Consider the following 27931-nt stretch of genomic DNA (forward strand, 5'->3'; position numbering starts at 1 on the left):
CGGCGAGCGACAATCCTGGCCGCTGCTGCTCGTCAAGGCCCCGCGTGGCCCCGCCCCTTTTACCTGAGGCCTGAGGCGACGGAGGAGGAGGCGGAGGCGGGTCCTTCCTTCCTTCCTTCCTTGCCACCTTCGCTGTGATTCACGACGGAGGAGGAGGAGGAGGAGTCCGGCTTCAGAGAGACTGAGAGAGAGAGAGAGAGAGAGAGCCTCTTCCCCTCAGAGCCCTCTTTGACTCAGTCATAATCAGGAGGGGCGAGAGAGGAAATTGACGCCGAAGAGGAAGGAGAGCGCCTCAGGTAAAGCGCCACAAAAGGCTCCGGGGAAGGAAGGAAGGAAGGAGGGAGGCGTTTGTGTGTCCCTGGGTCCCTCCCTCCCTCCCTCGGAAGGAGCCCCGAAACGTCGCCCACCAAAATGGAGTCCCTCTGGCTCCTTCCCTCCCCACAGGAAGCGGAAGCCAAGGGCACCAGGCGCCCTCTCTCCCCGACTGCAGCCTCCTCCGCTTGGGGCCTTTGAAGCCCTCCTCTCCAGGAGCAGGAATCATGGACGTCTCTAGGGCTGCTCTTAGCCCAAGGTCCTCCATCGCGTCCTCCTTCCCAGGAGGAAGGCCAACATGGGGCTCACGGTGCCAGGCGTCCTCCTTTCTCCAGGAGCTTCTTCCCAGGCTCAGGAGCAGGAATCATGGGCCTCTCTTTGGGGCTCCTGCTATGGCTGGCATCTCCAGAGGCCCCAAAGACGCCAGACGGAGATGCTGGCGAAGCATCAGGAAGGGACTCTTCTAGAAGACGGCCACAGAGCCTGAGAAGCCCACCCAAAGCCACTAGGGATGCCAGCCATGAAAGCCTTCGGCTTGACATCTCCATGAGTCCTAGGGGTTCAAGTCATAGCATCATAGAGTTGGAAGAGACCACCATCCAGCCATGCGCTTGGCCAGACTCATAGCACCCTCCTGTCCTCCATTGCTCTGCTTAAACCCTGTCAATCCAGGCCCCTGGCCTCCCTCCTTGACTCCATGCGCTCTTCTTGTCTTTCTACATCCCTAGATATCATTGCCTTTCCCAATGATTGCGCCTTCTCCGTCTTCTGCCCTAAGAGTCTTGTCCTGAGTACAGATTCCCCATCTGTCCAATGTAGTAGTGCCCCTCCCATGTCTTTAAGAGCGTTCCCAAAGCCATCAAAGGCTCAGCTATAGTCTATAAAGCATGCGCTTACATATATATATATATAGCACATGACGCCAAACATGTTCTCCCCAAAAATGTGGGGAGAGGGAGCTGGTGCTAATCATAGCAGCCGCTGTGGTTTTTATTGCTGCGGTTGTGTGCCTTTGAGTCATTTCCAAGTTACCACAGGTATCTTCAGGAGGGGTTTGCCATGGCTGTCTTATGAGGCTGAGAGAGTGCGAGATGCTTACCCAGCGGTTGAGCTGGGATTTGAACCTTGGTCTCCAAAGGCCTGGTCCCAATGCTCAAACCACTAGGCCACACTGCCTCTCAACCTTATTATTACTTTATGCTATCGTTGTTCTCATGGCTTTTTTTGCTTCTGCTGCTTATGATGACCGTTGTTACTATTCCTAGGGTTGCCAGAGCGAAAACCGAAGAGGGTTCCTGTGCTTTTGATCATTGTGTAGAAGAGGGAGTTTCAACAGGAGAAAGGCATAGCAGGCTTCGCAGGTTTGTTACCACTTTATTTATTTGCTTTATCTCCTTTGTTTCTCTCTCAGTGATATTATTACTTGATGCTGTAGCTGTTATCATAGCTGTTATTGTTAACTGTTGTTCTCATAACGGTTATTATTTCTTCATATTGTTGTTATTTCCAGGATTGCCACCGTGAAAACTGGAGAGGGCTCCTGTGCTTTTAATGGTTGTGTGGAAGAAGGCGTTTCAGCAAGTGTAACACACAACGGACTTAACAGGTTTGTTACCATGTTATTATTATTACTGTTATTTGTTGTTCTCACAACTGTTACTGCTTCTTATTATTATTTCTAAACCAGAGAGGTCTCCTGTGCTTTTAATGTTTGTGTAGAAGAGGGAGTTTCAGCAAGTGTTGCTTGTCAAACAAAGCAGGTCCTGCTGAAATTCCCTCTTACATACACAACCACTAAAGCAGTGGTTCCCAGCCTGTGGGTCGGGACCCCTTTGGGGGTCGAACGACCCTTTCATGGGGGTCGCCTAAGACCATTGGAAAACACCTATTTAATTACAGTTATGAAGTAGCAATGAAAATAATTTCATGGGTTTGGGTCACCACAACATGAAGGACTGTATTAAAGGGTTGCGGCATTAGGAAGGTTGGGAACCACTGCACTAAAAGCACAGGGGCCTCTTCCGATTTCATTCTCACAGTCTTAAATGCAGACATACCTCAGTTAACAAAGTCCCTGACAAAGAAGCTCCTTTTTACAAGCGTCCCCCCTGTTTCCCAGTTCTTTTGTCCTCCCTGCTCTCTGTCTATCTGGAAGTTTTTTGGGAAGCATCAGCATGAAGGATTGGGAAGGAAGGTTGGAGAAACATAGGCTTTGGGTACCAAGTGTCAGGTTTTGTCGTGTGCCTTCAAGACGTTTCTGACTTGCAGTGGCAGAATTTGTTCAGATAGGTTTTTTCTTTGCCTTCCTTTGAGGCTGAGAGTGAGGCTTGCCTTGGGTCACCCAGTGTAGATATCCATGGCCAAGGAGAGGATTGAACTCCCAGAGTCATAGTCCAAAACTCAAACCACTACTACACTTGCACTGGCTCAGTAATGCAGCAAGCAAAGCATTACAGGGTCCTGTTCTAGCTGAGCTTGCTGTATCTATGTATGCCTGCCTTAGGCAGAAAAGGTATCTGCATCTGTCTCAAGCATGTTAAAAAACCATAGACCTCTATGTTTGGCCACCAAAATGGAAATTGTAAGCAAAGTGAAAGAAAAATTATTCCCTGGTTGCTTTTTGGAAGAAGCCTTCAAGCAGTCTCTATGGAAGATTCAAGATTCGTTTTTGTTTGTTTATGCAAGGCTTATGTGACCTGGTTCTTTCATTTCATATGTGCATATTGCGCATGCTGCAACATGTTGAACTGCTCTTCTTCTTTTTGAGGTATAGGACTCTATCCCTGTTTTCTTTCCATGTTCTTTCTTCCTCTGGTATCAAATTTTCTGTTGAAGAAGTTGGGCCCAGGAGGGACACATTGACTATCTCTGTCTCCCTGTTAGCTATGTTACATTACAATGCGTTATCACTACTATTGTCATAACTGGCATCATCATTGCTGGTATATTATCGCCATTGTTAAATTGGCATACAAATAAGTATTTATTATTATGTCTATTTACAAGATGCACGTGTCAGTGTGCAACAGTATAAGTCGATATATAAAATCAAGGTGCAAGGTTTACGTCGCCCATAAAATAGACAGTAAGGCTGAAATGCAGGAATAGTAGCTGGTTATTATGTTGAAGCTTTCCCCCCCCCCTTTCTCTCTAATTCAAATTTATTAGCAAACTAGAAGAAGCCACAAAGTGGTGCAGAGATACGCAGGGATTAGCCAACACAAAGACAATTCAGCATCTCAACAATAAAGTTCACTTCACAAAAATCAAAAGGCTGAATGAATTAAATGTTTGTGGAGGTGGAAGAGGGGATGAGAACATTTTATCCAGCTCTCAGTGTGTTAGAAAACAACCACAAAGATTGGTGTTCTTGTTTGCTTCAAGATTACTTTACTTACCTTTTAACCCGTTTTAGGATTCGTGCTCAAAATCACTTAACTCCTGTTTAAGATTTGTTTAAAATCCCCGCTGTTCTGTATATGTCTACAGGAAAATTGGGAATGTGAATGCTAGTTGGTAACCAGGAGGACAGGACTCTTGATATGGAGCTGACAGGTATTGCTGCAAGACAGTTGGCACTTTCACTTGTGCAATACAATTTGCACCATTTCCAGGTTTGGGAACTGGTACTAAATAAGCTTCATCGTCCGATGCCTTGCACTGACCGTCCAGTTGTAGGTTGACAGTTTGCCACTGTGGTGTAGTGTGTGTTTATATAAATGTCTTACAAACGAACCATGATTTCTTGTAGCTGACATCTGTGTCTCGGAAGTTTATCAAACAGGAGGAATTTCTCTTAAATTTGAATGAAAAGAAAGTGGGGCCAGAACGCATTCACTTAAAGTCGCTAGTTTAGCGCAATTACGTGAATACACATTGCATTCAAACTGGCTCCCCATTGCCCGAAAATAGCATGTCCGAATTTGCGTGTGGCAGTCTATCGCGCAATAACATGAAACCACATGATTGCGTTTGGACTGACTTCCCATTGCTCAAATTTGTGTGTGGCGGTCTATCACGCAATAATGTGAAACCTCATGATTGTGTTCAGATTGCCATCGGATTATACCGTACTTCCAATTTCCCTTGTCTGATAAACTCCTAGGTCAGTGTGATGGCTTCATCTCTGAGCATCTTCCAACTGCTGTTGAGGTAAACACTGGCTCTGAAACACTTTTATATTAGGAAGGCATTGCTAACAGATTTCAATTGACTTGCATTTGCGGTTGTGGGTGGCAGAAAGATCAATATTTACAAGCAGGCCTGACTTCATAAAGGTGTTTTATTACCGTTTACAGGACAGTGATAGATAGATAGATATTGTTTATTATCGTCATAGACCAGTAAAAGTTGCTCCAAAGACATAAGTTACCAATAGTTGCAGAATAGAAAAACTTCAATACTGTATATAAATATGTAATGGCATAGATAAGAATGATCAGAGTGATAAAGCTCACAGGGATTACAGCTACAGGTATTGCATTCATCGTCTGTCCAGAAACATCTGTGTATAAGTTACGAATAGTTACAGATATACATAAAACACAAATGTAAAAGTATACAATGGGATATTAAAACTAGTCAGAGCTACAAAGATTTTTAAATGTTAAAAGTTGCACAGCTATATGTATTGCATTCATTCTCTATCTAATATCATTCTTATCACTGCAGCACAAAATTTGGCGACCTTAAATGTTATATCAGGGTTAGTATCTGATAATGTTAAGAAAATATAAAATGCTTCGGAACCACCTGCACGATCCCAAATTCGGCGAAACAGCCTTCTATTTTTGTCAGTAAAACCTTGAAAGAGTAACTGTAGTCTCAAATTCTGGCTGAATACTGAAAAAAGGATCTTTCTTAATTGTATGCAGTAAGCCCCCAGAAATCCTCAAAACTGTAATTCCTGGTGTACAATAAAGTTTGGGTAACTAAGCTGTTCATGTGGGTTAATCGTAATGCGCATTGTCCGATCTCGGCTAAGTGACTGTGCAAGATTTGTCTGGCAAATGTTCTCAAGAACATAGGCACCCAATGGATAAGTCGGCCTGATAAGTCTTTAACATAATTAATGCTAATCCTGCATAAATCGAGTTTGTATAGCGATTAATTGGAAGCCACGGCACAAAGCTCAGTATAGTCACTTGCATGACTCTTCATCCTAATATCAATTTCACTTTCTCTCATTACAAAATGCCCATGCGGTAATTTAGCATTGATTTAAGGTTTTGTATAGCACTGTCTGGAAGAGCTCAGAAGTATATATTTAAAATAAAGTGTAGTTAAAAGGAAATTTATGTTTGTAAATGTGTTACTGCTTTGAGCTTATTCTGTTTCATAGCAGTTTTACATGTCACTGGTTGGAAAGGAAGGAAACTACACCCTGCTGAGTACATTTCCTTCCCTCTTCTTCTCTTAAAGAACAGCAAATGCAACAACCTAGGGCCATATATTGTGATATATTGGTCTGCAGAGTTTAAGATGCATATGCCTACATTAATGGAGGACGTAGAAGAGGTAGTGGGATGTAAAGTTTACAATGGCCTGATGCAGACAGGCCATAAGAAAGCTGCTTCGAGTCACTTTGGAGGTATGCTGTTTAAAAGATACATGCATCCTAAGAGTCCAGAAGCCGCACCAAAGCCATGCTCCAGTCTTAAGAGCTGCAGTGCAGCTTTGGTGCAGCTTCCAGACTCTTAGGACGCATGCGTCATTGAAACACCATACCCCCAAAGTGACCTGAAGCAGCTTTATTTTGGCCTGTCTGTATAGGGCCAATGTTAGACTGGAACATGAGAGATCCAGCTTCCGTTCCATTTATCCCTGAGTGATAAAGTTGCCGCAATACAATTAGCTTCCTGAGAGAAGGTTGTTTCTGGAATAGCAAACATAGTAATGTGTTCACTACTACAAGTATTGTTGTCATGACTAAAAATAATTTGGTTTCACGAATACAATATTGTGTTCTGTCTCTCCCTGCTCGCTTAAGGAAGTAGAGTAAACTCACCACTGAGGTGTAGTGAGTCTTTGATAAAGACTACTGAAGATGCTTGAAAGTTGACCAGACCCAAAGGGGCAGAAGTAATAGCATGGCTGCTTGAAACACTCTATTGTCTCTTGGTATAGATTCAGCTCTATTTTAGCTATATGTTCAAGTCTGAAGGCCAAACTGAGTTAATTCATCTGGAATTAACATTGACTTTTAAAAGCTAAAAACATCAGTTGGTTGGCTTGGAGTATAATAGAGACAGCCTTTCTCTGTTGACGTTGCGGAGTTGGCAGAAATGTAATCGGCTGCAAATGCCGGCTGCAAATGCCTTCAAGGATGGAAGTCAAACAATAATTCACAGTTAACTTGATTCCATGTGGTCAGGCAAAATTACCGAGGGGAATTCTTGAATTTGGCTTCATTAGTGCCCTGAATATGTTTGAAATCTATGAAAGAAGCTATAGACATGCATAGATCATAACCAGGAAAAGAAAATTTCCCTTGTTTTGGTCTATAAACTCTAAGGTATAGATGGCTGCAGCTTATTTTATGTAGAACTGTAAGGGCTTTGTCTAAAACCTGAACCACTTGGGAATCTTAGCTGGAAACAACCATCTGAGAATTCAGTTTGAAGTCAAATGCAACTGAAATCTTACACCAAGAGGGTTGAGAGTCTCTGAGAAGCCTGACACATTCGGAAAAAAGATGAGACGATAAATATTCCACGTCTTGCTGTTCAATTATAAATGGCTAAGTGTTATGGATTTTGCATTGCTAGCCAACCTCTAGAGATGTGGATTAATGCAATCTCAGCTGCCTGTGGTTGAAAGTTGCGAATCACATTGAGTCTGAACAAGATAATCGGGAGCATGAAGATGGGTTTTCTGGTTTCAGTGCTCCAGTCTTCATTAGAAAATCTGATTGTGAATTAACAAGGATTAAAGGTACGGCACACTCTTGTATACCTTCCAATTGTGACCACATTGTAACCATTAAAATCTTTTCCAAAACCCGCAAAACATTGTGATAATCATACTGCTGAGCTAAAGGAATGGCTCCCTGCATGTTATTAAATTGCGACTCTGGAGATCAGAGTTTGAATCTCCATTAAGCCATGGAAACTCAATGAGTGTCTTTGGCCTCAGAGGAAGGCAATGGCATACCACCCTGAACAAATCTTGCCAATACAACCCCATGATGGGGTCACCTTAGGGTTGCCATAAGTCCGAAACAACTTAAAGGCACATGACAACAAGGGATGTAGACATTTAGGCTCTCCAGAAGACATCCAGGGATAGCTGTGATACCTTTATTGGGACAACCAAAATGCACTATATACATGTTGCAAGCTTTCGATGCTCCACTGGCGCTTTGAAAGCTTGCAACATGTATATTGAGTTTTTCCAGAACTTGTACCAAGGATCTGAATCAGTATCTACTCTTCTTGTTCCCATATATTGCCCAGAAAAGACACTTTTAATATACATTTCACCATTATGGGAATTAGTGTAGATGTAGAATGTCTGAGAGATGTGTATATAATGCTTGTGTGGTAGAAATGGTGGTTTTGAAGAAGCTTTTGTAAGTTTACCCCTACAGACAAAGTATTTAGAGCCTCATATTCCACATCCTGAAACTCCTGTGAGATTGTGTTGAGTGATATATTGGGGATATGTAGATGACTTCAGGAATTGTAAGTCATTAACTCATGTTCTACAAATGAGACGCTGGTGTTACTCAGTGAATCCATGGCTGAACTACCCATGGAATTCAGTGCTGACCGCCTGGAACCATTATGGTTCTCCCTGAATTGCACAATGAGATCGAAAAGACCTTGGTGTTAGTGGTTCAGCTGTTGTACAGCTGTCTTGCTAAGCATTGCTGCTTGCTTTAGGGACCTTGGTCATCTACAAATGTCCGATCCCCGCCACTTCAAATATCCTGTTACCGAGTATTTGGGGATCCTATTTCTTGCGAGTCTGCGTCTTGTTGAACATTTCAGATTTTTGGTTGAAATGAAAATCCTTAAGCCTAGCCTTAAGAGTCCTTGGGATCAAGGTCATAGGCTTGGTTTGTGGTTCTGAATATGTTCATTGGGACTTTGCCTCCTAGAGAAGTATAGATATTGGCGAGAAAATGGAGGAATAGAGCTGGGGCAGGTTAGTCCCTCAATATGTACCATTAATTTCAGTGTAGTCAAAGCATGACTTACAAAACTGGGCCCATCCCAATATAGCTTAACAAACAGAGAATTTACTCTTGCTTTATCGAATGTCTCTTTTTCTTATGAGTGTATTTTAGTGATGTTTTGTTTGCAGTCTGTGTTGTCAGCTCCCATAGGTCCCATATTTAGAGAAAGGCAGGACATACATTCATTAAATAATAAATCAAGAAATCTGTGCCTTTATTCAGAAGTGTATTCTTTCCAGGCTATATAGAAATCTCTTTAATCAAAATACTAGTGTCCTCAAGTACTAAAGCTAGATCTCAGTTGAAAGCTTATATGCAAGATGTTGTGATGGAGCAATAGTCAAGGAACTGTAAACTTGCCTTGTAAGACCTGGAGATGGTGGTTCAAATGGCCGAAGCTGCATGCCTTTGTCCATCCTCCTATTAAAGCCATCCAACCTGGTGACCATCCGTATATCTTATGATTGTAGATTCCACAATTTGACTTATGAACTGGGTGAAGAAGTCCTTTATTTTCCTAACCTGAATCTCCCACAATATAGTTTCACCCAATAATCCCTTTGGCTTCTAGTACTGTGTGTAAGAGAGTGTGTTTTCTCCATACCAGGCATTATTTTATACACCTTTATCGTGCCTCGCCTTTTGAAGCTAAACAGCCCCAAGTATTGTAACATTCCCCGTAAGGGACTTGTTCCATTTGGTAATCTTCTTTGCCCTTTTTGCACCTTCCCCAGATCTACAATATCCTTTTCCAGGTGAATAGTAGTATTTTCAGTGTAGTTGGTTACTATAACTCTCTTGACTCTCTTGTCGGAATTGTGCTGAAGCTCTCTGTTATTTGTTGAGCTAGTAAAGATAACAGAAAGTAATTACTGAACTGAAAAAAAATTAGCTAAGGCCTCATACAGACAGGCCAAAATAAAGCTGCTTCAGGTCACTTTGGAGGTATGCTGTTTCAATGATGCATACATCCTAAGAGTCTGGAAGTTGCACCAAAGCCACGATCCAATCCTAAGGACTAGAACGCAGCTTTGGCGCAGCTTCCACACTCTTAGTATATATGCATCATTGAAACAGCATACCTCCAAAGTGACCCAAAGCAGCTTTATTTTGGCCTGTCTGTATGGGGCCTAAGTTTTTAAAATAGCCCTTTCCTCCTGAATTTTCTTCTTTGGAGGCAAGACAATTTTTTAAAAGAGGGGCTGGTTAGCTTATTTACTCCAGGTCCTTCCTGGGGTGTTTCATTGTAGAAGGGATTTGCAGGAATCCCAGCTACAGGGTCCCTTTCTGATGGAGACATTCTAGGGATTAGTTTGGCATCTCTTCCAGATGCTTTGTGGGATAGCAGAAATAAGCTGACACTCAGGATTACCAGTCTTTGCTTTCTGACTGAAGCTAACACTTGTGTGCTGCTTGAATCAGTAACATTTGAACAGCGTTCTGTGGAGCCTTCAGGCTCCTTGAGAGGATATTGAAAGGGATTTCTCAGTCTTTTGTGGGTTTTTTGGGCTATCAGGCCATGTTCTACCATCTTCTTTTTAAGTTCATGAGCCCAGTTGGGTCTGCAAGAGCATGCAAAAGAGCTATCTCATAGGTTCAGAACATCTTCCCTGTGAACATAGCAAGGATATATGAGTATATTCTAAATAATAATAACAATATTCTGAAAATGATGTAAGTGACGATCCATAGATGGACCCAGCCAGAATGGGAGAGCATTTCTTGATAATATCTGCATCCAATCTCCTAGCATCTCTTCATATTCTGTGACCACAAAATTATCACAACCACACAATCCTACCAACAAGGAGGTAGGTTAACATGTTGGTTTATGGTTAGCCCATCTCAGGTTGTTGGTCTTGTTTTGCTCATTGGTGTGAACTTGTTCTTGCATAGACAATGCTTCTAGATGTCTGTATTAGGAAGAGGTTACTTTTGTGTAAATAACAGTAGCTAGTCTTGGAACGTTCCTGACATTGCTTCTTTAATTTTCCTAATACATCTTGAAGAACAAGATCATCTTGATAGGAAAAGGATTGCTGTACAGTACAGAAAATACAACCTTATCTGGTTCAGTACTGTGATTTCAATTTTCATTCGTTGTCTCAGCTTACCTTCTATGTTAGTCTTATTTTCATGATTCCCACATGTCCTAAAGTCAAAAGAAGGGTGATAAATTTGGTTTACACTGAACAGGATTGATTTTTAGGAGGGGACTTTTTTCTTTGGCCTTTGAAAGTGGTGCCATCTACTGGAAGATAAAGCCAAAAAATCCCACTTTGTATTTTTCAGAGCTGCTTACATTCTGTTTCCTCTGTTTGTACTTTCCTTTCTAGTTTCCCTAGAGTGACCGTTGCTCAGTAGCATTCCCTGTAACGCACTTAAAATGTATATCATGCTACCTTTTTTCCTCCCTACCCTTCTGGCCATAGAGCTAAATCGTTGGATTGTCATACAAGTATCCATCAGGTCTCTACAGTTTAGAGTTCCATAATTTATGAAGCAATTGTAAAGCCCAGATTGCGACTTCATGGACTGTTATTGGACTAACTGGGATGCTGAGTGGTATAGCGGGGAAGATGGCTTGTTGTGTCACATGAGAAACTGCTGGCATTCAGATTGTAATACCTAATGATGCCAAGAAGGTATAATAGGTGCCATTGTACTGCCACTTGTTCAGTGTCTGATACAGAGTGTTGTCCTTCAGTATCCAGCCCATCTGTGGGGAATATTCTCATGTTTATCTGGAATATATCTCTATTAATAGTTGAATGCATTTGGGCTAGTTCACAAAATAACCTAGATAGTGGTATGAACAGGCAGTAATGCCCTTTAAAAAGAGGGTTGCATCCCTTTTGCAGTATGTACTTGTTCCAAATTAGCCAACATCAGTGACACGTTGCAACTGGTAAGTAGGCAACCAATATCTACCCTACAGATATGCTAGACCAGTGGTTCTCAAATGCTTTTACAATTGTTACCCTCTTTACATGTGAATTGTGCCCCACAACATATTATTATTATTATTATTATTATTATTATTATTTATATAGCATTGTAAATTTACACATTTAGTATATGCATACTATTTACCCATAGTATATGAATAAAAATATTTTGTTTAGTGTGCATATTTTCATTTGCACATCCATGTATATTCATATTTTAACATTTTGGGGGGCATTGGACCTCCAAATCTCTGCCCCACAGTTTGGGAACCACTGCACTAGGTAGTAATTCCCACTGGCACCATGCTAGGGAAGACTGAGTTGTGCAAGGTTGCTGGATATAGTTATGCTCTTGTTGTTTAAACCTTCCCGGAGAAATGTGTGGCCCTCCAGATGTTGTTAGACTGGAACTTGCTATTGCCTCCCACGTTATTGCCTGTTCGGGCTAGAGCTGATGAGAATTGCAGTCCACTAACTTGAAAACCAAAAATTGCCTATCCATGGTTGAAATACATGCTATAGAAATTGCCAGATGCCTAAATGAAGCCTCATCTTTCTCGGTGTTTGTTGCAGGAGGTACCCTTCATGCTTCCCCCAAGGCCTGAATTACATCTTTGATTTCTTCTACCCAGCTGTCCTTGACTAAACATTCTCATAGCCTGAAGTGACCAGGCAAACAGGTAACACAGCCTCTTCTTATACCCTGTTGCGTCTTGTTTTGCTTCTTTCTCTTTATGAACTGTGACCAGTCTGGCATGGGTTGAAGGCATCCAAAGGATAGCATGGAGGATCTGTCAGCTATGCACAGTATAAGAAGTTAATTTATGGCTAGAAATTCCTGCTGGTGACGGATCAAGGAGGCATCTAGAATAAATCCTCCTGATAATTTAGAACCAATGGCCCAGTGGCTAAAGCTCTAAAAGCAGCAGTACATGCCATCATTCTATAACATTTTAGCTCATTACCTGATAGTCTTAGAATAGTGATTTGTTAAAGGGAGCGGCACTTGATGTAATCATGTATGTTAAACAGAAAGTCTTGACACTACAAGTCCACTAAAACACTGTTTGGAATAATAACACCATAAGCTCCCATTTGCTGATTCTTCTGTGTCAAACACTATTGATGCATACACTGGTCTGTGGTACTGTTGTTCTTCTGACAACATTTTCTTCCCTAAGAAGAAGCGCTGAACCGTTTCTTCCCTACGGAAAATGAACTTGTCAGTTCTACTAGAATTTGGCTCAAGCTGAACGCTCCCAGGAGCCAAACCTGTCCATGACGTTTTCTAGCAGAGTTGAATGGCATACTAGTCAACAAGTCCCAACTAGTCAGCTTTTCTGAGCGAGGTAATGATGGCTTTCACTGTTAATATTTTGGTTTGCTCCTTTTTTTCTTGGTGTCAAATATCTAGAAGTCTCAGGAACTGGGAAGAGGGGAATGAACCGTGAGGGTGTCCCCGGGAAGAGTCCGGAGGAGATGTATATACAACAGAAAGTGAGAGTCCTGCTTATGCTTAGGAAGATGGGGTCAAATGTAAGTATTGCAGGCAGCCTTGATGACAAGCTCACCGAAAGTTAATAACCTAGATTTTTTTTACCAGCCTCCTAGAACTTAATAGCCAAGTTGAGGTTATTACTAAAACATCTAGCCATCTTCTAATTTATGAAGACATCTGCTTCTTAGTCACCATGGGCTGCTGGGTGAGTAGATATTTATAAGCCTGATCATAGACATTTTAGACCAAGATTATTTCGGGAAGTGGTGCAGGATAATATCCCTCAACTTGGCTTTACATCTGAAGAACTTTGTGGGCAAAGGCTAAGCTGGTTTTCATTAAATTATGTAAAGTAGTTTTAAAGTCTTGCCTTCTGGCCTGTACCCAATTGCCTAATAGTTTATGTCTTATATTGCATCTAGGTGTAAGTAATTCTTCTGCCTTCTGATTTCTAAAATATAAAGGTGTAAAATGAAACTGTACAGTATCACTTGAGAATTGGAGTTAATTTAGGAATTCGTGCTTTAGTTCCCTGTGTGTCTATATAAATGTTTGTTTGGTGTATTTGAGGGTGTTTTAATATCAAATTGAATAATAATAATAAATAAAAATTTTATTTATATACCGCTTTTCTAAAAATCAAAGTGGTTAACAACATGTGCAAATACAATCTAAAACCATCAAAATACAAAACATCATATAAAACATCAGAACACCAACTACAGCAAATAAAACCACATCTCGTGCCAGCTCAACAGTGCTGACGAGGGGGGGGAGCACATCGGGAGTCAGGAGTCAGGGGTATGCCTGCTCAAAGAGGTGTGTTTTTAAACCCCTTCTTAAATTGGTTCAGTGAGTTGGCCGAGCGGAGCTCATGGGGAAGCGAGTTCCAGAGATTGGGGGCCGAGATAGAGAAGGCCCTCCTGGTGGTAGTAACTAATCTGACCTCCGGAACTCTTAATAATTGCTTCCCGGTGGATCTGAGTGTGCGGGGCGGATGTACAGAGAGAGGCGGTCCTCCAAGTACCCTGGGCCCAAGCCATTTAGGGCTTTTATAGGTAATAACCAACACCTTGTATTGTGCCCGCAAGCGAATAGGCAGCCAGTGAAGGTCTTTAAGGACCGGTGTTATGTGGCTGGTCCTAGGTGTATTAGTGACCAGTCTTGCTGCCATATTCTGCACCAATTGCAGCTTCCGGGTATGGTACAAGGGTTGCCCCATGTAGAGCGCATTGCAGAAATCCAATCAAGAGGTTACCAGAGCATGTACTACCGTTTCAAGGTCCCCCCGGCCCAGGTAGGGTCACAGCTGGCATATCAGCCTAAGCTGATAACAGGTGCTCCTGACCGTCACATCCACCTGAGATGTAAGGAATGGCTGATTTAGACACACAACAGCATCTCTAATGGTTAGAGAAAATTAAATTCAATTTATAGCTGCACAGCTAGGTTCATAAACCACATCAATCCATTGTCAGTGTTGTTTGGTTATTTTCCTTGGGGATCATTTGATGCGGGGTTTGTATACCTTCTGTGAAAGGGAGTATTTTGTGTGCCAGGGCTTTACTTTATCTGACTTGTGTGCCAGGGCTTTACTTATCTGATTACTGTCAGCAAAGGAGACTAATATGAATTGTAACAAGACATGGACCTTGCTAATGAGTTTTATCTTCCACTGTATTCTTGTGGATTTACTCTGCTTTGTCCTTTTCCCAGTTAACCACCAGCGAGGAAGAGTTTTTACGGACATATGCAGGGGTAGTGAACAGCCAACTTAGCCAGCTTCCTCAGCACTCTATTGATCAAGGTGAGTAAGAAGGAAAAGGGAAGCAGAGGAAAGTTTTTGTTTCTTGTTGGTGCAAATAACTGGGTGCTGGATCATATCTGGACACAATTCAAAGCACTGATTATGACTTATAAGGGAACCTGGGAAAGGACTTTCTCCCTAGAGCTTCAGGCTGTAGAACAATCTTCTAATAGATGTTAGGCTGACACCCTCCTTACTGTCTTTCCACAGGCAGGTAAACACCTTTTTATTCTGGCAATTGCAATTCCTCATTTTCCATGCTTGAATGGATTAAAATAATTTCAGAAAATGATAACACATTTTTAGCAATCCTGAACCTTTGAAACATGGTTTGGTAAGGTGCAAAACCCACCGTGCGTTTTGATGATTGACAAAGTGATTTAAACATCCTTGAGATGCTTGAGGAATGAAAAGCAGCATAAGCCACAAAGACTTCAAATGGTAATCAATCGGCAGGAAAGCTCACTTAAAGACAGTTTCAGGTTCTGTGTTTCTGTACAGCGTAACAGTTTTGATCATTTTCTTGGCCTTGAGCAAAGTTGAAAAGGTGGTTGCGGAAAGAATGGTTAATTTTAACAGCATACATATCTTTTTGATGTGCTGCTAGCAGCCGCTTGCTGACACTGACCTGGATTTTTCCCCCACTTCTAAAATTGGAAGTTGCTCATAGAGTAAATTATGATGCCTTCTGCTGGGATGGAAGGGCAGAGTGCAGCCTACAGGTTACATTTAGGCCCAAAGCCCCCTTTCCAGCCCTTAAATATGTTTTCAGTTTGACATCCTGGTTTGCTGCCAAAATTTGGCAGCAGACCACTGAAGGCATTATAGTCAGTGAGGACAAGAACCAATATCCTATATTCAATGGAACATTTAGTCAGTAGCAAATTAATTAATGCTAATAGCATATTCATTCATGTTAATATATCAATTAAAAGGAAGTAATCTATATCTGTTTAATGAGTTTTCATGAAAAGGTATACTAGGTTTTGCCCCTTCCTTAGGCCATGCCCACTGATATGCAACCCTTGACCATGTATCCCTTCTGAAAAGTGGCCCCCAGACATACAAACTGGCATTAGAAGTAGGTGACCTACAGATTAGAGCCAGTTGAAGCAATGTTTGATCTGATGTGGACCATCAGGTTGCTTATGTGTGTGTTTTATTAACTCACAGTCATGGGAATGCATTTTGTGGTGTTGTGTTGCTTGTCCTTGCGCTACATTGGTTTCAGTTCTAAATATTCTATACTCGCTTACACTTTTCTTAGTTCCACTTCTACATCATGGCACTTGCATTTCATGAATGCTGTTTATATGCCATCCATATAAGACCCTTCTTCCTTTGTCCTGTGGCACACAGTAGGCTTTCTGACCTGGACCACATCACACTTGTGTTTTGGATGCTACTACTTTATATATATTGAGAGAGAATCCTTTTTAAAAATCTTTGGTGAGAGGGAGAGCCCATCATGGAGCAAAATTAAACCTATTTCAGTGTCTGAATGGCCAAACTGAAATTTGGAGTCTGAATAGAAGCATTATCCACTAGATGGCAATATCTTCCTGGAAAATGTGTCCCATGCCTCTGGGATGCTTGAAATAAAAACATTCAACACCTCCTTCCCAATCGTTTAAAGGTATTTCTTTTAGTACCTTAAACCCGTGGCTGATCAGCAGAGCTCATTGTAAGCTTCCTTTTATCTTACATCATTTATTTTATAGTGTCTTGTATGGTATATTAATGTTTATCTTCTTAGTTATTACTCCCACAAGAGATCTGACTGATGCTGTTCAGTGGAACTGCCTTTTACTTCTCTGTTAAGGGTTTGCATGCTTTCTCTTTTCCCATGTGTTTTCTGCATTCTGTATATTCTGCTTATGTCTGGAATTCTTGGCATTTAAATATTCTGACAGATATTTGGCAGTAACAAAGAGAGGTATATGCTGAAGACTGGCAATCAGGTCTGATTTTAGGTCCAAAATAGTTGCCAATGGCATCTTGGCTGAAGATTAATACAGTCTCGTATAGCTGCTGCTACATCATGTGCCTCATAGACATGGGGCATGTGTGCAGAATAGACTTAACAGGCGGTCTAGTCATGGGTCCATTGCTTACTTGGAGGTCTCTCACTCATAGGATCACCATAAACTGAGGGTGACTTGATGGCAGCTAACAACAATAACCAAACTGAGGTCCAAACCACACTGCAGAAATTTTCCAGTTTGAGACCGTTTTAATTGCCCTGGCTCAGTGCTAGGGAATCCTGAGAACTGTAGTGTATTGTGGCACCAGAGCTCTCTGGCAGAGAAGGCTAAATGTCTCATAACACTACAGTTTACAGAATTCCTTTGTCCTATACCAGGGTGGTTAAAGGGGTCTCAAACTGGATTATTTCTGCTGTGTGTTTTGGACTTAAATTTCAGTATGTGATTGAACAAGGGATAGTGTCATTTCTTATATAGTGTAACTATTACCGTTATGATGAGGAACCCTCAATGAATGATGGAGGAGAAATATACAATCATAGAGTTGGAAGAAACCACAAGGGCCATCCAATCCAACCCCCTGCCATGCAGGAAATCACAATCAAAGCATCCCTGACAGATGGCCATCCAGCCTCTGTTTAAAGGCTTCCAAGGATGGAGACTGCCACAATCTCTGAGGGACTGTGTTCCACTGTCAAACAGCCCTTACTATCAGGAAGTTCCTCCTAATGTTCAGGTGGAATCTCTTTTCCTGCAGCTTGCATCCATTGTTCCGGGTCCTGTTCTCTGGAGCATCAGAAAACAAGCTTGCTCCCTCCTCAATATGACATCCCTTCAAATATTTAAACAGGGCTATCATAGCACCTCTAAACCTTCTCTTCTCCAGGCTAAACATCCCCAGCTCCCTGAGTCGTTCCTCATAGGGCATGGTTTCCAGACCTTTCACCATTTTAGTCGCCCTCCTTTGGACACGCTCCTAGGTTTCACAAGGTTTAAGTCCTAACTCATGCTCAGTTGAGGATACTGACGCATCAAAGCAGGCAGGGAAAGTAGTCGTTGAAATTAAACACTGGGGATAATTTCACTTGCAAGTAGTCTACCTGGTTACTATACACTGGTGGCACAGTGGTTCAATGCTGGTCCTGCAGCCACAGCATTGTAAGTTCGATCCTAGAGGAGGGCTCCGGGGTTGACTCAGCCTCCCATCCTTTCGTAGGTCAGTAAAATGAGTCCCCAGCTTGTTGGGGGCAATTGGCTTAGAAAGTGTTAGTTCTCTGACAAGTGGTATAAAAATGTACTTGCTGTTGCTATATATCACTGGCCAATAGTGCAAGGCATGCTCTCTTCCTTCTAAGTTTAGATCTGTGCCAAGCATGTTGAAGGAAATTAATTTGAAGTAGCTTTTGCAGAGGAGTTCCTACGGCGAGTGAACGGCTGAGCTAGTTATTTCGCAAACCTGGGTGAAATCTGAAAAGTTCCAGAGTGCTCTGTTGGGTGATCTTGAACTACTGCAATGGCCATGGCATTAACCATGAGGTGGTGAAGGATAATTAGCACTCTGCCTCTCTAAAGCAAGCTGTGCCTCTTGGAGCCTTTGCCATCAAGGGATATTTTGAAACAAGACCCCAAGGTTTGCGCTTCGGCAGGAGCTCAGATGTGCGAAAGATCTGAAGAGCCGAGGCATTAATCTGTGTAAGTACATGCCTGGGGGAACGTTGGCCGCCTTCTTTCTCAGTCATCTGTTTTGATCTATACTGCCTAGCTCCTTGCCTATTAAAGGAGGAGCAAACGCAGCGGCTCTGGAGGGTTTGCGCTAAGCTGCGGGTGCTTGTCAGATAAAACCCAAAGGCTTCTTGCTCTTGAAATGCCTTGTGCACCATGCAGCCTGGTTTGGAGGTTGGTTTGGTTCATTTGCAGAATGAATAAGGTTAGCATGATGAGGTTGGAGAAAAGGGAACCCGCACGGTCCGGCTAGGGGTAGTACCAACCGTAGTGGCTCTGCCCTTGCTTGTTGCTGTAGCAACTGTGCCTTGTGGGTTTTTGCAGAAACATGGATCCCTCTGGGAGCGCAGAGCTGAGAAGATAGGTTGATGGGCTGGCGTTTAGAAATAAAGCTGCTCGACCTGCGCTTGTCTTAACCGGGGGAAAGTTGTTTGGGGGACTGAGAAGAGAAGGTTAAATAGGAAAGATGCGGGATCCATGCTAAGCTGCCTCCTTTTGCAGGTGTGGTGTGCAAGCATACTGTGCAGTCTGCCCTTCCTTTGTAGTCTGTGACTTGTGCCTTCATGTTTGTGCTTGAAGGCAGAGGCTCTTTTGAGGCTGTGGAAGAAGTGTTTTTATCTCTTCTAATAATGCTAGGCCAGGAGTGGGGAAAATGTAGGCCTCTGGATGTTGTTTAATTACAACTCCCATCATCCCTCACCACTGGCAATGCTGGCTCGGTCTGATGGCTGTTGTAGTCCAACAGTATTTGGAGGGCCACACATTCCCCAGCATTGTTGTGGGTCCTTTAGAATCATAGAGTTGGAAGAAACCACAAGAGCCATCCAGTCCAACCCCATTCTGCCATGCAGGAACACACAATCAAAGCATCCCCGACAGGTGACCATCCAGCCTCTGTTTAAAGACCTACAAAGAAGGAGACGCCACCATTCTCTGAAGGAGCATCTTCCGTTGTCGAACAGTTCTTATTGTCAAGAAGTTCTTCCTAATGTTTAACTGGAATCTCTTTTCCTGTAGCTTCCATCCATGTTCCAGGTCCTGTTCTCTGGAGCAGCAGAAAACAAGCTTGCTTCCTCCTCAATATGACATCCCTTCAAATATTTAAACAGGGCTGTCATAGGGCTTGGAGTAGCATGAGCGTTGTTCATACCTGAAATGTTGCAAATGTGCGCCAAAGAGGCAAAGGTGCAAAGCATAAAACGGGTCTTAATTCTGAAGCCATCGCTGAAGAGATTTCCAGTAGGGATTATTAATCTACAGAGTTCCTAATCCCTGCACTTCTTATCTCCAGAAATCCCCTATGGTGAGTGACTGTCAGGTGGAGAGGAGTGGTATATTGTGTCCTAATCTTGGAGGAAAAAATAGTCTTTCAAAAACTGAATATGTCAGTGGTTCTGCTGAGATAATGAATGTAGTAGGGGAAGCACATAAGCCACATATTAGAAAACACACCTTAATTTCATATTGTCAGATCATCTTCACAAGAAGCTAAACCACTCTGAAAGCAGTTCTCCTTCCTAACTTTGATTCTGATTCCCATTATTGGGCAAACCTGCCTTTTTCAAGCCTAGACACTTTGGTGAGTCACTCAGCCTTACTTTGGGGCATCATTTGGGAGTCTAAAAGCTGCAACAGAATTAAGCAGCTCAAACAAGCCTATGTAAATTGGGACTTGCTGGGATTGAATCACTTAATGCCAAACCTCACATTGCTTCCTACTTGGTTCCTTCTGTTCAGCGAAGTCTATGTTTGCTCATGCTGAACAGGGGACATTTTCTCTGGTGAATGCTGAGTTTAGAGACTGCTTGTCTCCTCTGCTTGATTCCAATAGCCTTTTCTTCTTCTTCTAACATCCCGGTCTGCTGAATTCCTTCAAAAAGAGAGAAGTTGGGGAACAAGATATTAAGCACTTTGAGGGAGTAGACTTCTTAGTCTTTTAGTCTTCTTATTTTTAAGAAAGCAAGGGTTGACAGGAAAGAGAAGCAGGCCTATGGGAAGCACCCCTGAGCCAGATGAGGAACCCTGTAGGTCACATTTGGCCCACCACTTGGATGTTCTCCATTGATGTCTTGATATCTTGGGATAGTTGGTTTAGCAAACATCTTGTTTTTGTTCTTCTTCTTCTCTATCTATCTATCTACTCTCTGGACTGTCGTGAGTCTTAATGTCTTCCCAATATGGCCTATCAGTTGGTAGTATTTTTTGTATAACATACAAGAATATGGAGACAAAAAACAATTCTGCCCATCAAAGTCCTCACTTTGTATCATCTTCAAACAGAATAATCCTCCCCTGCTACATGCAGCCTCCTGCTCTTATGTTGTTGATGCATGCTTTCCTTGGCGCACCCTGGGGTGCCTCATGGATGCGTGAGATGAGAGAGCATAGATGCATCCACTGGATTCCCTTTGGGAATGAAACATGAAAGAACAGATGGGGTTCTTTATAACTGCAAGGTGCCATTGTGTTGTTGGAGAAAGAACCTGGCACTGTTAAGAAATGCAAGGCCATTGTCAGAATCAAAGTCCGGGTGGTGCGGACGTTCTGTTTGGAGCCGGATTTGTAGACGTACAGCTGCAGTTGGGAAAAGGTTATTCGTAACTGCTGCGGTTCAGATGTCTCGGTAATTTTCCTGTTGCCACAGGCTGTTCCCCTGCCGTGCACGCACCGTTTTGCGTGCGAGGCACACATTGCCTTTGAATATCATCCTGTATAGAATCAGGACAGGTTAAGGCAAGTTGAAGCTTTGAAACAGCTTCACACACTGAATGCAGAGAAGCCTGGATGAGCACAAGCCACATACGCTCCCTGCCAAGGACAATTTGACAAGTCTGCCATGTGTGTGTTTGTGTCCACCGACTTGCACATATCACTGGCAGCCATTGGTGACCTCAGTCGAAAAATAAAGCAATGCTTCAGACTGATCACCTGCAAGCAGTTTCTTAGTCTCCAGAGCCTGCTAAGAGTGATTTGATATCTTCCACGGTGTAGGCTCTGGGCCAGCTGCTTTGTTTAAACAAGAGGTAATTTAAGCCTTCTTTTTAGCCTTTGAGTGACATCATTTTTACTCTTTCTGTGAGTCAGTATTGGGTGCGGATCCCTGAAGGGTTACATGCCGAAACCTTGACTTCCAGACATATAAGTGCCTTTGACTGCCACAGTCTCCTCATTTCACCCTTGAGATTTTTTGGTGGGGCAAATAGAAAGGAGCCCAACTGAATTGCAAGTCGGGGTGCCTCCTTCCCTATACACAGTGTTCTCTCCTACTCCTCCCTTCTCAAGACCATTTATTTAGTGGGTTTATATCTCACCCTTTCCCGAGTCTATAGTCCTTGAAACATACAGTCAGGATATAGTCAGGATTATCAATATGTCTACACATATGTCTGTGTAGTCACTGAACAACATACTGCATTTCTTTGTGCAAAATAACTCTGTAGAAACTAGCACTTAGCCTGAATACACAGTGCTCTCCATAACAACCAACAGCGGCAACAGCCTCATAGTCTTGTCTTTGGATGTTTTCCTGGTAGATCTACCCACTACAGTTTTACTCATGATTTTCAGTAAATACATTGGGACCCCAGGATCTTGAGTTTAATTTAGAACATGATCTTGAAAGGACACAGAAAAGCCCTTTTCATAAATGAAATACTCTGCCTGGCTCATAGTTGTCTCACAGAATTCGTGAAAGATTGCTTTCTTGACTCTTTTTCTTACATCTCTCCTTTTTAGAAGATGTTGCGCTCAATTTGTCTCAACACACTAAGCTTCTTAGCTTTGCTAAACCTTCAATAATGTTAGTTCAGAGAGTGGTATCTGCCAGATCCGTGTTCCTTTTCGATTTGAAGCAAAGCCACATAGTTGAAAATAACTGTTATTGATTATGGAAATAGATGTTCGTTATTTGTTTAAATATTGCAAGGTGGCCTCTGTCTCCATTTGTTCTCTTGTTAATTCATTAAAGGAATGAGGAAAAATCTGAACCATACTGAAAACAAGTTGACTTTGACATATGGTGACCCTATGAATGAGAGACCTCCCAAGTCACCTTATCGCCAACCGTTCCACTCAGGTTTTGCAAACTCAGGGCTATGGCTTTCTTGGCCGAGTCTATCTATCTAGAATGTGGCCTTCATCTTTTTCTACTGCCTTCCACCTTAACAAGCATTATTGTCTTTTCTATGATATGTCTAAAGTATGACAGTCAGTTTAGTCATCTTGGCTTCCAAGGAAAGCTCAGGCCTAATTTGATTTAAGAAACATTAATTTGTCCTTTTATTAGTTCAGGGTATGCTCAGAACTCTCTTCCGGCAACACATCTCAAATAAGTTGACTCTTCAGAGTTATTGGTTACTGAATATTTTAATAATGGCATCTGCATGAAAGCCCAAGCTCTTTCCAGAAGGAGAGTTTTGTCGGTGCATCGGTGCAGTGAGCCACGGACTTAATATGTAGTTGGGGGTCCATCCCATTCTTCTTCAGCCTGTCCTGTTTATGAAACACAAGATGTGGGTACTGGGAACAGTTTTTTGCTGTTAAAAGCAAGTCAACAATGCAATTCCCTTGACTTGCAACAGTAGATCCATAACTGAAAAGGTGCCTTTACAGACCCTTTGCTGTAATGCAGTCTTCCTCAATCTGGTGCCTTCTAAATGTTTAGCTCTCTGCTCCGATCAGCCCTATTTCATTACAACTCAAACATTAAAACTCTAAATAAAGAAATAAGTCTACCACTAGCCCCAACCATCATAGCCAAAAGTCAGGAATCCAGGGAGTTGTAGTACACTGCTGAATCTTGGCATCAGAATAGTGGGCTGCAATGGCTGCCCCTGTTGTCTTTGTATTTGATGTATCTGCTGTCCTTTCTGCTGTTCTTTTCTATGATCTACCTTCTTGGAAAGCAAACTTTTCCCTTGAGGTTTATCAACCGTACTCTTTTTAACCCTGAAGTGCTGTGCTCTGATAAGAGAAACCTCAGGCTGTGGTGGGTCTGTGAAGCAATTCCTTGACTCAAAGCAAAGGCAACTTTCCATGGCACGAAACTGCGATCTTAACAACCTCCATGCTGTTGGTCTGTCTCCAAAGGCTATGCGGCACTTTGAACTGTCTTGCCAAAAGATAGCGGCCTGACCGATTTGGGGGGTTTGCATTTAATCTCTTGTCAGCAAAAACTAAAAAAGTGGCTTCCTTGGGATGTGGTTTGGAGGAAAGGCCATATTGTGCCTGTTGCATTTGGAGTGGTTGTCTCTGTTTAATCCTTTTAACCAAGAGGCTTCAAAGAAAGCCTTATTAAAGGAAATAATCTGTTCGCACAGGCCCTAATTGGTTGGTGTGGGGCCAGGGAGGAAAAAACACCACGCTCCATGTTATCAGTTGCACTTAAATGGCAAAGATCGTTTTAAAAGCAGAGATCAATCGCACATTTAGCCAAACATCTGCAGATGCGTGGGTGGGGACTGCAGGAACACAGACAGCTTCTTAATTTGGTTCCAATAGCTGCTGTTTGAGGATCTGAAGATGGAAGAAGTGTCAGCCACTTCCTCCATGTTCAGTCTGGGAGGCCAGACACATGTTCTGCAGCAAATTAAACATGGCACAGACATTCCCCACAAGACAGCTGGGGCAAGCCTGCCTTGAGAAAGAGGCTCAGGACTGACAGGATGAAACAAGTCTTTTCCCTCCTGTGTCCAAGAGCACAGCCATCCTGTGTTGCGTTCTCAATGAAGAAATATGCTAGATCAAGTACAGTGATAGTGGGAAGCCTCATACCCTGGAAGCAAATCCGGCCCTCTGTGCTTATCCAGATTGCCATGCCCTCTTCCCCGCGTCACTGCTGTTTGGAAGTGTCTTCAAAACAGGAATTATCCAGGCTTATGTCTTTTAAAAATGACCAACAGATTAGACCAGGTGTGTTGAATGGATGTGCTATTTTACAATCATTTGAATAGGGTAATAGAGTGTAAGTTGGGGGATTGCATGGAATGTGATCCTTTTCCCTTGAGTTTATCCCTTAACTCAAACAGTGACATAATTCACAATGCTCATTATGATTCCCCAATGAGAGAATGCTGTATAAATGTGCCATCTTCAACAGAACGTTCTCACCAGGACCTGGCCCAATGAGGACCCCATACCACCATATAGAGATGTCTATGTGGAGACCTCTTTAGTTCTCCAAAACAAGTGAATTCAAACCATATTATGGACAGGTGACTTACAGTGGTCAAATTACTTGTAGCATCTACCCTGGGTGGGTAGATCAATCTTGATAATCTCCTCCCTTTCTTGTCTTCTGATGAGGAACATGGATAGTGTACTCCCATCTCAGAAGAGTATCTTTGTACAGTAAATGTAACAGGTTAGGTTTTTGGCTGTAAACCACGGATCTTCTGAGGCTGAGGGTCACTTTTCAGGCTGGCCAGATGCTTTAAGGCCACACTTCTTTTACAGTAGGTCCTTGTTATCCTCTGGGACTTGGTTCTAGGACCCTCAGCGGATGTTCAAATCCCATTAAATACAATGGCATAGCAAAATGGTGTCCCTTATATAAAATGGAAAAACAAGGTTTGCTATTGAGAGTTTATACTTTTTTTGGAACATTTTCAAGCCATGGATGCTTGAATCCATGGATTAAAAAATCCATGGATAAGGAGGGCTGACTGTATTAGTTTGTTTTTAAGGGTTTATGTGGGGTTATTTTTTAGTGAAAAATAAGTTTAAATCATACTGAATCCAGTCATACTGATTTTTGCTTCTTATTCTTTTGTGCTCCAGGTGCTGAGGATGGGGTGATGGCATTTTCCAGATCGGAGACCGAAGACAGAAGGCAGTAACTTGAAGGGTTGCTTGAGCAATAAATAGCGAGAATGGGGCAAATAACGCTCTGGGAGATCACGGAAGATGGCCGGACAGTCATGAGTTCCTTTGCCTTCCCTGATTTTTGTGTTGTCCTGTGATAGCCTCCCTTACCCTGAGTTCGGTTTCCCCGTTGCCCAACCTCCTGAATGCTCTTCACAGCCATCTGTTCTATATCCCTTCTTGTTGGCTCTGTGCGGTAGTGTTAATCCAGGACAACGCCGGGAACACGTTCACGATTGGCTCCAAAAAAAGGTGGACTCTGATTGGCAGGCTAAAGGAAGAAAACTTGACCAGTGGAAACACGTCCCGCCCCCCCGACTCTCAATTTTTGTATTTTTAAGAATTGTTGCTGACACCCTGCTTCTAAAAAGCCTTCAAGCTCCGGTGCTTATTTAGGTCATGCTTGTGTGGTGTGTTATTTTGGAGAGAGGCGTGCCTGTGTGAAATTGGAAAGGGGACTTCGGTGACTGTTTCCCGAATGAGCGGTTTGCAGGTGTCCTGCTGACAGCAGTATTTTCTTTGCTACAAACCAGGGAGGGGTGGGTAGAGTAGAGGGGAATCGACGTATTTAGTTATCCGCTTCCCATTTTACGTTGGGGCGGGAGATGTTTTGCCATATTTATTACATGCTTGCTTGCCTTTTTTTAAAACATACCTGGTTTAACTATTGACTTCATGTTGGCTGCAAAGTCTCCTGTGTGACTGATGCTCCCCCTTGTCTGCTTCTGTGCTTTCCTTGAAGGATTGGTGCTCCGAGGCATGCGGGCTTTTTCTCAAGCCTACCCAAGCTGCAAGGAGGTGGTCAGAAACTCTCCTGCTTTGTGTAGACTTGCGGCAGTGAATCCTGGCTCCTTCACACCTTGCTTGTGTCCGAGGATTTCACATGCCACAAATCTGTGGCATGGTTCTGTCAACCCAGCCCAGAGTACAGGGCGGTTTTTCAAGTAGTACATACAGACCATCCTCTTTTAAAATCTGCGGACTGATTCGGAGATGGGAAGAGGGAGAACACAAACCTTTGGGTAATATTGGCCTAACATATGAACTGATTTATGAGCTGGGTGTATCCTCAGGTTGGTCTTTCTTACTTGTGATCATTGATTCCTTGGGCAGCAGTGTTACTCTTCCCCAAAGAGAAGCAGTCTTGGTGGTTGCAGGTGCTATCGCCAGATCTACTGAGTCAGGAGCATTATTTTGTGATATGCCTTGACTTGCCAGGAGCCTGTACACTCTGATCTTGATGTTCCATGTGCTCTTGCTTGAGTCCTGAGTGTTTTTCTTCTCTTTATGTGCCATGAATATTCGCAGTACTTCCAGAAAGGCACCTGGATGGGTTGCACTAATAAAAGATTCCAGAACAATGTTGAAACCGAAACGCATTTTGCCTGTTCCCTTGTCTTTAGGACAGAGACCAGTTATCTAGAGGAAACAGTAGAAGGCCAGTTGACATGAGTTGTCCAGGGCCAGTGCTTGTGAAGCTGTAGAAGTGGTCGCAATCTGTGTGTGAATGAAGGGAACGGGGGGAAAGTTTCTGTAGCCAACACAAAGCAGAGGAGAAAAATGACACTTGAGTTTGTAAAGTTTTCAGTTTGAAAGACAAGCCTCAGCTTCCTGAGACTGGCGATAACATGTTTAGTCAAATGAAATGAGCAATAAATTCAGTTCATCCTTTCAATTCACATTTTTTCCCCAAGATGAGAAGGTTCTGACATGAGAACACTGTGGCTGTCACTCTTTTGTTGCTGGGCATCCAGACACTTTCCTATACCCAGACGTTTCCATGAGAAGAAATCCTGATTTCCCCAAGATTTAAACTACAGTATGTTGAGGATTTTTGGGGAGGGTTTTTTTTAACACTTTTTCTCCTACTTACCCAGTGCTCCAGTTAATGGCTGGTAAAATTTGGACTGTGGCTGTGCCATTGCCAGGACCACCTTTCCTCCGCTTTGCCCCATACCAGCCTGTGCCACTTCTTTAATTTATTTGTCTGTTTTTACTACTACTGTCATGACTGAGGAACTCCACAGCTGAAATGCAAGAGAGTTTGTGGGGAAAGGGTCTAGTACCAGTCATGCTACCCCTGTACCCTTTTGTAGCAGTTTCCCAACAGTTTGTGCACCCCCCCCCCAAAAAAAAAAAAGCTTTGTATTTGACTTGTTCTTATCCCTTCCCTACGGACGTTCCACTCCTTAGTATTTTCGTAAAGCAGCAAAAAGGTTGTTCCAGTTTGCCCCATCATTGGATGCCGCTCCCACTCCTGCGCATGCGTTCATACCTATATCTGTTGTATAGGGGATGAGATGTTGCACTCCAGTGCTGCTGCTTTGGGGCTGGTGCAAAGAATTACATGCTCTCTGGAAATAAAGTCCTCTGGAAAGGTCTGGAAAGTGTGGCTTGGTGAGTTTTGTTTTTGGCTGGGTTGAATGAGCGACGTTGAGGCATGTTTGATTCTGGCATGTGTGCCATGAACATGTGGTATGTCCAGGCTGTCATGTCTTTTTAACGGAGCAAGGTGAAGTGTTTCTTTCCCCCCCCCCTTTTTTTTTTATTCATCTTTTGGAGGCTTAAAGTGTATCTGTAACTCGAAGGGGGTAAGGGAAATACAGTTTTTGAGACATA

General features: G+C 42.8%; 1 protein-coding gene across 1 annotated transcript; it reads left to right on the forward strand.

Annotated features, from left to right (window-relative positions):
- CTNNBIP1 (catenin beta interacting protein 1) lies at positions 1 to 27931 on the forward strand. The gene is made up of 7 exons (XM_042479761.1): positions 1 to 296; positions 1578 to 1673; positions 1823 to 1918; positions 12013 to 12119; positions 12854 to 12975; positions 14654 to 14744; positions 25229 to 27931. The coding sequence occupies exons 5-7, from the start codon at positions 12880 to 12882 to the stop codon at positions 25285 to 25287; spliced, it is 246 nt and encodes an 81-aa protein (XP_042335695.1). The 5' UTR covers positions 1 to 296; positions 1578 to 1673; positions 1823 to 1918; positions 12013 to 12119; positions 12854 to 12879; the 3' UTR covers positions 25288 to 27931.

This window comes from Sceloporus undulatus, chromosome 7 (genome assembly GCF_019175285.1).
Source record: "Sceloporus undulatus isolate JIND9_A2432 ecotype Alabama chromosome 7, SceUnd_v1.1, whole genome shotgun sequence".
In the NCBI taxonomy this organism is placed as follows: Eukaryota; Metazoa; Chordata; class Lepidosauria; order Squamata; family Phrynosomatidae; genus Sceloporus; species Sceloporus undulatus.